Below are 11215 nucleotides of genomic sequence, written 5' to 3' on the forward strand. Positions count from 1 at the left end.
AAAATGTGTTGCGCACACAACACTGTGCGTGACAGTGAATTAAGATTTCTCTTGGTAGCAAAGCAGTGCTGAGTTGGAAATTTACTCTGAACAATTAGATCTGCTCCATGATGTTATAAACTTGATCCTCTAGTTATATGATGATTTTTTTTTTTGCTGAGTGGCCTCCCGTGTGGTAAAGATACAGTAAGAGGGAAATGTGAGGGGGCTCAGAGAAGAGAACAAGACCAGACTGGTTTGATGGCACAAAGCTTTGAAAAAGAAAATGATAAGACCGCCTCTGATGCCACAATAATCTTTTAGCTGGACAAGATGTGAGTAGAAATTTTTGACTCACCTGTTCACTCTGAAATTTGTTGAAAAACATGTTAGCGTCCACGTACCTCAGTCTGCTGCCTCGCCTTGTTTTGCACATTTTTAACTCTCACCTTTCTCTCCAAGAGAAGAGAAAGCTTTGATGTCTATTAGAAAGAGGGACTGTGACATCTGTTTCTGTCATGAAAGGAGACAATTGTTTTATGTTGCGGCTGCAGTCACAGCCTACAGACTCAAACTGCTGTATTCACAAGCAATCATGGTTATATGCCCAAGCAAACAGCGGTAGCTACAGAGGGAGGGGTTTTAGCAGAGTTAAATAAGAACAAAATCTATGTATGGATAGCTTAGCTTGGTCATTTTTTTTGAATGAATAAAATATTATCTGATATGCAAAGTGGCAGATGTTAATGTTGCTATTAAGTTACAACCTGTGTCTGTTTTCATAGCTGTCACACTGTGAGGTAAGGACGCTGTCAGAGCAGCTTTTTCAGAGGGACGAGGTGGTGCAGAAGCTGCAGAAGGAAAAGGAACATCTGGTGGAGCTCAGCCAGGTATGCTGTTAAGTGTATGATACTGATATACATTGTTGCAGTTCCATAATACCTGGGCTAATGTCTATTAATAGCTAAGCTCCATAAAAACTAGAGTCTACATTTTCCATAATGCAAGTAAACTGCTTTTCTTTTTTTGGCCTCATAAATGCCCTCGTCCCTAATATCTCTCCAAATCCACTCCTTTCATTCATAACATAGATTGGAAATCACAGCCAAGCAGAGATAAGGCTGGTCATCTTTAGAGGACTTTATGGTTAATGATGGATACCTTAACCCGTAGGCTACACTGTTAGTTTCCCAAAACCGATAAACTCCTCCAAAGCAACAGGGTTAGGGTTTGCATTATATATAGGATATTTTACTTTTCACCATTAATGAAAATCTTCCTGCCAACCAAACATTCCTCGTAGTCATGTTATGATTCTGTCATGTAACAAACTTTTGATATTTTCCATTTTATCTTCATCATATACTCAGTAATTATCCCAGATATCCCAGAATAACCACATTTATTAACATCAACAGAAGCACACACAAGAAGTACAGCACTGTTCTTCACTCTTGGTCATATACGTGCACAGAAGTTCTGACTTGCATCTGTAATCTTTACGTGTACAACACACAGACATAGATATCTAAATAAGTCAGAGACCAATAAAATCCTAGAATTTCCCACCAAATTAGAGAGCAAACTTTGTGGGTGGACTGTACTACACAGCAAGCAATATTATTTGTCAGGTAATTACGTTAAAATATTAAAAGATGTACCAACAGGACAAACATGTTTAACCAATCCAATTCATGTCCACAAAGTCTAGTTCACTAGTGGAAATCAAGCCTAGCCAACAGCAGTTGGTTAATATTAATCCAGGCAGCCACGCCCCAGATTTTAAGTCTTAACAAAATGCAAACAGATTAACCATGGAACTATTTTATTAGAGATTAAAATATTATTTGTACTAGGCTGTAAACATGTTATTCTTATGACTTGTTGGAAATCAATGGAGGTGATTCACTTTTACAGCCAGCCTCAAGTGGCCATTACAGGAACTGAAGGTTTTTGGCACTTAAGCGTTTGCTCCTTTTTTCAGCCCATTCCCTTTAACAGTCCCATAAATTTTTACATGCATAGATTATCTTTTGCACTTGAAGCAAATGTTCTAATCTCAAAGTATGCATGTGCATACTTTAAAAAATATCTGTTTGCATTTTAACAGAAGTGGCACTCGTGATAAATGTGCTCTTCACCAGACACAGACCAGTCTCCTAGAAAAAAAGAGAAAGATCTGAAGAATTCGCAGCCCTCAACAACCTCATCTTCCTTATGACAGCTATAAGAGGCCCTGTTTGCTAATTCCTCCCAGATGGTTCAACCAGTAGTAGCAGTCTTCTTCAGTGTGTAATCCATGTGGACAATTTAGCATTAGTCCTCATTATGTTCCTACTGTTTGCTGAACATGTCTCAGATTATGGATTTGGCCTGGAATACAAGGAGACGCCTGTGGGAAAAAAAGTTTAACACAAAGGGCACGCACTGCTGTTTGAGTGAGTTTAGTCTTCCTGTTTGATGCTTTGCTGCTTTTGCTCCCTGTTGATGAAAAGACAGATAAAAAACATCTCATCTATCAGATCAAACTGAAGATGACTTCTGACATTTTCATGGTTAAGCAAACAAACAAATCATATCTTTCCAAAGTACAAATATGGCAGACAGATGGACATGAGACAGACATTTAAGGACACATGTGCAGTCCAGGCTCAGACATCTTTTATCACCCTCAACAGCAGGCCATTGAGGACCTGCAGAGTGAAGAGGAGAAAGTCAACCTGCTGACCAAAGAGAAAACCAAGTTGCAGATGCACACTGAAGATGTATGTACATATTTTTCAAATTGAACATATAGTTCATACCATATGCACTACACAAATGTTTTTTTTCAATATTTATTCTGTAATTTCTGAAATTTGCAATGTGTTATAGCTCAGTGTGCTTTCAAATTAAAATGCAGGACTGTTCCGTCTAATTCCTCCCAAACTTGCTCACCTGGGTGTAATTGTAGGCTGTAGGGTGCTCTTCCATGATGTAAAGCTGGTTAATGTCTTTGAATGTTTTGAGTCATTATCTTACTGCAGGATGAAGGCCTGGCCAACCACGTTGGCTTTTAAACTGCTAAAATTCCAACAGCTAGTCTATAATTTTGGACGTCTGTCATTTGTGTTAGATGGAAAACTATAAACTCACTGGAAAGTGTGTTAGGTAAACGTTGCTAGCACTGCGTTTAAGCCTTTTTTTACCTTCAGAATTGCTCTCATGGTTCATGGCACATGGTTGCTGCAGATTGGTCAGCTGAACATCCATGATGCAAATCTGCCACCGATTACTCAGATACTCAGGAGATCAAAGTGTGCAGAGAAAATATACACGACAACCACCAACCTGAACTGTTGATACAAAGCAAGATGAACCCTTCCTTTCCTGTTGTTTGTGACACGTTCAGACCTTCCCATCCAAATGTATCAGCAGAAGTCAAGTAGTGTTATTTTATAAAATCTATAATATATTAATAACTGACAAAACAAAACAAGACTACCTAGACTAGAGCTTTAACTATAGACTCCATGATAACTTATTTTAAATATAAGGTCAGTGCCATTACACTGGTGTAACATTTGCATCCAACAGAAACACACATGTTGTACACATTAAAAGTAATATTAAGCTTATGAACCAACTATTCAACAGTAAAGTGAGGAATGGAAACTAATGGTTATTTAACTTAATTGTAACCCTGTTAGCCAATACAGCTTGGCAAAAATAGGGAAACACTGAAACATGTAATTTCACACATAAAAATTGTCAAATATAATAAATGGTGATTATAAAATATATTAAAAAGTGGCACAAAGCATTTCACTATTTGCAATTACAGTCAAAAAATATTGTTAAACCCTATTATTGAATCCGTCCTGTAACTTTCCTCGTGCTCAGTTGGAGTACCAGCTGGAACAGGAGCGCCATCAGCGTGCTGAGCTAGAGAAGAGCAGGAGGAGGCTGGAGGGTGACAGCAGATCTTCGCAGGACAGTCTGGGAGAGATGGAGAAGATGAGGAATGGTCTGGAAGATCTCATTAAAAGGTCAGTCAAAGACACGCTGCATGCTTATATCAAACTTTTCAGAGTAGATGGGAAAAAAGCCAGTCAGCCAAAGTACTGTTTGCTCCTGACACCAACAATTTGAGGCTAAAGCTACATTCTGTTAAATTCTGTTGGGAAATTTTGCAGAGACTTTCATAGTTTCACAGAGATCTTCAATAATCTTCTGACTTTTTTTCTAGTGTAACCTTGAGGCTTGCATCTCAGGGGTCTGCTGAATCATCCTGCTAATTACTGAGTAGACTGTCTGTAAAGACTCTGTTCATTCCCAGAAGATAAATCCAAATGTCCTTGTTGATGCCCTTGCTTTATTGCTAGCATTACCAGAGGGTCAGAATGTTGGCTTTTATATTAAAATTGATTAACATAGACATTTAGACAATGAAAAATCCAAATAATTAACAGTTTTCTTGAAAACCAAAGTGAGACTGATATGTTTAACTGTTGTATTACTTAAGAATATATGGTGCAGATGTCCACAATTTCACCAGGACCTATAATTTTATTTGGGGCCACCATCATGAAAAGATTTTGAATCAGATTTCTTAATTTACGGTTTGTGCTAATTAGCTAACGTTAGCATATTTGTAATGCTCTATGAGATTTTCTGTTTACTGTATCGGTTCCAAAATATTAAAAAGTTTGCAGTGTGCCTAATGGCTGAGGGTTTCTTGTACTATAATACAGTACTATATATTGTACTATAATACTGTGGTTGAAAATTATACAGGATATTGTTGTTATTTCCAGTTCAAGCTCCTGTTTGTTATTTCCCTATTTGTAGTTTGTGGCATCACTACCTCATGGTCACAGTGGCTAAACATTGTGTGTCTGTCCTGTGGATGAGGGGATAATAGTCATTCAGAATTTTTGAGCTATACAATAAAGCATATTTGTTCAAAGAAGAAGACACACAGGTAGTATTTCAGGTCATATTTCTTACTTGAGAAGCCTGGAGACTCTCTTGGAAAACATTAGCTTTCCAAAGTCATTTATAGAATTAGCAATTTTAAAGCTCCAGCCTGTTAAAGTCAGTACAACAGATATTTTATTCTTTGAGACTGTCTATAAGGTTAAATCAGTCAAAAGGCGGTTAAAGAAAGGACATAAACGGGGTATCATTATTAACATAAACATTTTCACAAACTGTGCATTTATCACAGCCATCATGATGGGTGGTAAACCCGTCTCTAAAACATTTATATCAGCCTATCTAAGTCAGAAAACATGGGGTGAATTTTTCCCCCCATTTAGACTATATGCAAGTGACAACAAGTCTTATCTACTGTTGTCTTTTAATAGTCCACTGAACTGGAACCTAATCTGATCTGATCTACTATCCCAAGGGAGAGAGAGCCTGATGGACTTTGGAAAATTTCTCACTCTTGTGTGCCGCTTATATCCTGAGGCAGCAGAGCTTGGACTCTATGAGGCTACATTGTATCTGCTCCATAGTCCTTTTGCATCTCTTTTAAGGTGTATGTACCTCTAGGGATTCACTAAGATCCCAGCATGTTGTTATCTGCCCAGTGATATAAAAACAGATGTAATCATTCACTGTACCCTACCCTGCAGCAACAATCTACTGAAGGCAAAAGCCTGCTGTCAGAAAACAAAAGTACAGTGCGCACCTACAATATTGTCTCCGTAACAAAGTTAAAACTTGTTCTCTTTGGCACTAATAGTTGCGTGACCTTCTTGAACATTAACAAAGTGAGTGACTCACATGTTGCTAAGATACTATGGTATTCAAACAGTACTTATTGTCAGAGGATATTAAATCTGCCACTCAGTATAACATAGCCTTTAGTCCAGTGAAGCTTCACAGACATCGTGTTGCGATGTTGTCAAAGCACATACATATACACAGCCTCACGTGCACGCCTCACAAATGTGACCAGAAGGTCAGATGGAGCAACCTTTTCATGTGACTGATACTCCTTTGTATTTGCTGTTGATCATTGCTCTGCTTTTAAAACACTATTTTTTTTGTGCCGTGTGAAACACGTTAAAGAACATTTTTGTAATGTGTGTAATGTTTATATTTATCAGTAGTTCAGTTTTAGATGTCCAGCCCCAAAATCACGCGTTACCATGATGCTGCCTATATTAGCTAGTCCGGGGGTTTTTAAATGCAAGAGAAACTGTAGGGTTTGGGGAAACAGTTTTTGTGTTTTCTGAGCAAAAAACTTCCTCTATGCTCATTAATTTCAATTATATATTCCTTTTCTCATTAAAGGAAGGAGCTGGAGATCAGCAGTACCAGCTCCAAACTAGAAGAAGAGGAGGCACTTAACTTTGGACTGCAGAGGAAGACCAAGGAGCTACAGGTAAGTTTGCAGTTTATTGTTTGTCTTCTGTGCTAGAAATGTTCTGTCATTTAACACTACCAGTCTTGTTTAACAATCACATGGTGAGACCTAGCTGAAAGAAAAAAGAAATCACATACCAAACAGGTGATATTAAATTTCACTTCAATTTTATTTATACAGCGCCAAATCACAACAAAAGTCACCTCAAGGTGTTTTACATTGTAAAATAATACATAGAGAGAAAAACCCAACACTCATATGACCCCCTATGAGCAAGCACTTTGGCGACAGTGGGAAGGAAAAACTCCCTTTTAACAGGAAGAAACCTCCGGCAGAACCAGGCTGGGGTGAGAGAAGGAAGACAGGATAACAGACATGCTGTGGAAGAGAGACAGAGACTAATAACAAGTATGATTCAATGCAGAGAGGTCTTTTAACACATAGTGAGTGAGAAAGGTGACTGAAGAAGAAACACTCAATGCATCATGGGAATCCCCCAGCAGCCTATGCCTATTGCAGCAAGTAAGGGAGGATTCAGGGTCACCTGATCCAGATATAAAGTGGTAGTTATCCATAGAAACCTAAAACCTTTCCTGCACCAGGCTGTAAATATGCTTTTCTGTGCTATAAGGTTGAGGATTTTAAAATGGGAGTCTAGTTGGATTGACTCATTTTGGAGTCTCAAGTGTTCATTAGCAAAAATGCAGTTTTTGGCACTTCTGCTTTGACCTCGTTCTCTGCGTGCTCACAGTTTAGTTCACTCAGATTCAAATAAACCAAGTTATCTTTATACTTGACTCTATGATATAGTATTATATAATTGTTAACTGTCTGTGTTTTTTTTACATGACCAAGAAAAGCAGTCATGTCTTTGTTTGACCACTTAATGTTTTAGAAAGCAAAGCAGTTCAAACAGATAAGTGTACAAATGTAAACCAGACTTTTGAGGCCCATGGCCTTAGCCTTTGGTAATGATTTCTTGTTATCATCAATCATTTTTTAGCTACAGGCTGAATGTGTCAGCTCAATGTGATGTTTCCACATTTGTCGCCAAACTCACTCACTCTGTCGCTCGTTCTGCTAGTAGCTGCAGCGCTGTTTACTGTCCATCACCCGTGGCTCACACACTTAAAAGCATCTGTTTACTCTTGCAAAAAGCTTTTTTCACTAATGTCACGTTCCTAATAAAATACTGGTAGCTAAGTTGACTGAGCTCACGCACAGCACTGCTGAAAGACATGTGGAGTCCTTCCTTATTGGTTTGATAGTCATCAGCCAGGCAGCAGGGCTGGTATGCTCCTTTCATCTGCAGCCTTTAATTTCTGAAAATGTTCAAAGAGCTATAAAGAACTTTACGTGTCCTGTGTGCATATCATGATGAATTTGCTCAACACTGAGCTGGCTTATCAAGTTAGTCATCACTAATCAACACAGAAAAGGTCTTTTAGTTACCTTTATAATAGTAACTGTATAATTTTTAGTTGAAGTGGCTGTGGCTTTTGTAGACTGGCTTCTAAGTGGAGTTAAAAGCTGTTGAAACAGTTGTTTTACAAAGACAAACAGTGAGCCCAGCTGTAGGTTACAACACGGCAGAAAAAAGGCATTCCTGTCTTTTAGCAAAGCTGCTGGGCTCTGCTCTGTGATTGGAGCGGTCACTTCAAGCTCCAAGCATGTCAGGGAATGGTTAGAACGCACTGGCTACATCCAAACTGGTATCATCTTTTGACACACATAATGTTCCCTTCATATATATGACACAGGTTTTGGAAAAATCTCTTCATTGTTGATTATTGTACATTGCCACTACTTGAATTATTCAGTGTCTTCAACTAGCATTATGCTGTATATAGGTCATGATATCTCTAATAATCACCAATATTTTGTTGGTTTTATCATTTCAAACTTCATTCTCTGAAGCTTCCTGCTTCACTGGAGAGACAGCACAAGCATTATTATGACCTACCGGCATGCATTGACTTTTTGACTTCCAGGTGAATAATTGCAAAGCATTATTACTGTTATAGTAGGCAGTAGATACTTACTATCAGCTGACAGTGACTCGGGGTTGAGAATGTTTTTACAACCTCTCATCTAGGCAAAGTGGATTAAATGCTAAAAAAACACCTTAATGTGTCTTATCACTAAATTTCACTTGAAGTATCAAAATTAAAAATACTTAGTCTGTGAGAAAATGTTATTGCTATATGGATTCAAGAAGCTGTTTGTGAGTCTGGAGGTATGTGACCTGATTTCCCTGAGACTTGAGGATCTAGTGATGGTCTCCAGAGGTGGCAGCCAATGATTTTCTGGGCAGTGTTAATTACTCTTTGTACAGCCTTCCTGTTCTCACTCGTGACCCTGCCTACCGCAACACCCAGGCAGTAGGAGAGGACGCTCTCCACTGAGGAACGATAGAAGGCCAGCAGCAGCTGGGACGGGGGCGCCGAGTCTAACTGATTGTTACCGGTTGGCGAGGAAATCTTTGATCCAGGACCAGGTGGCAGGGGGGATGTGAAGGTGGTCCAGTCTTTTGCTGAGGATGTCTGGGATTATTTTGTTGAATGCTGAGCTGTAGTCCATGAAGAGCGTCCTTAGGTTGCGCTCTGTAAAGGGTGATGGTGATGGCATCCTCCTTGGACCGATTTGCTCTGGAAACTGGTATGGGTCGAGGGAGGAGGGCAGACAGTGTCGGATGTGCTGAGGCTCTATCTGTTTGAGACACTTCACGACTACAGACGTGAGGGAGAGATAAAGGATGATAAAGAGTAAAACCGTAAATCCCATCCACGACCACAAGTGCATCCACACTGCATATGCACATGAAGACACAGCAAAGTCATTTGGAAGTTTTGATGCTTTACAAGAAACAAAGATTTGTTGTTTAACTTTCAAAATAGTATTTCTCAACAAAAGATAGTGCTGCACCTCATTTGTCTGTCGATGACAGGAAAAGGACTGCTGAGTTATCACACTGTAAACTTCTTTGGAAGTAAATCTTTCTCACTGCAGACATTTGGGCTTGTTACAGCAGGAGAAACACAGGTGCAGCTTGTAAGATTATCGATGGATTTAAATATTCCAGTAAAACATGCCAGCCGACATACCAGTGCATCGTCAGGGAAACACCTGAATGCAAGTTGTAATTAATGGGGTTAGCTACACATTGTGTTTATTAAGTCAGCATGGGGTAGTTCAATTGTGAAAATGTTTTTTAAACTTCTTTTCGAAATCTTTGCATGTAAGGTCACAAGTAGCATCACTAACTGGTGATACTTGCATTCAAAGTGTTGTTGAGTTGAGAGTGAGCTCGTTCATTGTTTAGTCTGAGCAACTATAGGAAGTACAAACCAAAACTATCTATTTCACTGCATGCTAAACTGTGAGAAGAAATATTCCTTGTATTTATGTTAGGTTGTCTTGTGAAAATGTTGTTTAGTCATTGCTGCAGAAATTAGTTCTAAAACCACAAAATAAATTGGCCCTTTTTTTAATTCTTGCATTCCTTGTCCCAGAATCAAGGTTTGTTGAATGGGTTTTGGTTTAGAGGCATTAAATAATATGGTCTGTAGTTAAGACAAGCTTTACATATTTTGTTCTATAGGAACAAAAGCAAAACCTCTGCTTAATATGTTTATACATGGAAAAAATATCAAATGACCACCTATCATCCTTGTTCTGTAGCTCCATACAAGATCTTGCCCCTTATGAGGTGGATAATTATGATAAAAGTGGTGAATTGGCACTAAACTACATGGGAGGAGTTGTTAATAATAGGAACTGTAGTCACCATAAACATCATTAATAACAGGCTACATCATAATGGGTTGAAATCTTGCAGCACCTGCAAAATCCCACTCCTCAAGAACGCACATGTACAAGAGCATCCTGAGTTTGTCAGTGAACATCTAAAGGATTCTGGGCCTGGGAGAAAGTGCTATAGACAGATGAATATTAAATCAAGGTCTTTGGCATTAACTCGACCCACTGTGTTTGGAGGAAGAGATAATATGACCCAAAGAAAATCATCCAAATATGTCAAGCATGGAATTGGAAATATTATGCTTTGGGGGTGTTTTTCTGCTAGGTGTAAAGGACGACTTCACCGCAGTGAGGGGCCAATGAAAGCGGCCTTTTCTCAGCCAGAAAACTGAAGATGTGTCATGTATGATCTTCCAGACCCAAATGACCCAAAACATACCCTGATGATGACGTTGGAGTAGCCTAGCCTGTCTCTAACCTTAAGGATCACTTATTACCTAAAAACTTTAAGTGAATGCGTATATATATTTGAACCTGTATATATACTTCTGACACTGTGTGGATAGGAGAAAATTCAACATAAATTCAAACTTGTGCATCCAGTCATTATATGTCTAATGCTGGAAAAAGAACGGTACAAATAAATGATGAAGTGTACATCACATCTTTTGTACTAGATTACTGCTGTGTATTGGCTAGGCATGATAAAGTTAGCAGCTTATCATAGAGCACACACACACCTTGGCTTATGTGTCTTTGGGTTTAGAAAAAACATTTTTCAGTATTGAGTATTACTCTCAGCAGAGTTCAACATCTGGAGAGATGCAAAGTTTCATGGAGCTTTCAGTGACTGTGACCGGTATATGGACTAAAACCACAGCGGCCTTTAGAGTGCAACAAAAAAGTGCCACCTAGCTGAACCTCAAATTTCAACAAAGCTAAAGGAAAAAGCCATCCCGGTTATTAACGAGTAATCTTTGGTGAGGCAGTGGAAAATCACCACAGCAGTGAGTGTATGCTGTACCACTAAAGACGGTGCAATTTAACTCACCATCTTTAGGATTGCAGGCACTGCAGAAGCAAGGGTAGAATAGCTATTTATTGTATGCATTATATTCT

General features: G+C 38.8%; 1 protein-coding gene across 1 annotated transcript in view; it reads left to right on the forward strand.

Annotated features, from left to right (window-relative positions):
- The first annotated feature begins 787 nt into the window (after nt 1-787).
- Nucleotides 788-11215, forward strand: part of LOC134632859 (myosin-16) — a 29461-nt gene continuing 19033 nt past the window's right edge. The window contains exons 1-4 of the mRNA XM_065471607.1: nt 788-869; nt 2658-2744; nt 3862-4007; nt 6265-6355. Of these exons, the coding sequence (XP_065327679.1) occupies nt 2730-2744; nt 3862-4007; nt 6265-6355 (252 nt within the window). The 5' untranslated portion in view covers nt 788-869; nt 2658-2729. The remainder of the gene's footprint in view (nt 870-2657; nt 2745-3861; nt 4008-6264; nt 6356-11215) is intronic.

The sequence above is a fragment of the Pelmatolapia mariae genome, linkage group LG8, assembly GCF_036321145.2.
Source record: "Pelmatolapia mariae isolate MD_Pm_ZW linkage group LG8, Pm_UMD_F_2, whole genome shotgun sequence".
In the NCBI taxonomy this organism is placed as follows: Eukaryota; Metazoa; Chordata; class Actinopteri; order Cichliformes; family Cichlidae; genus Pelmatolapia; species Pelmatolapia mariae.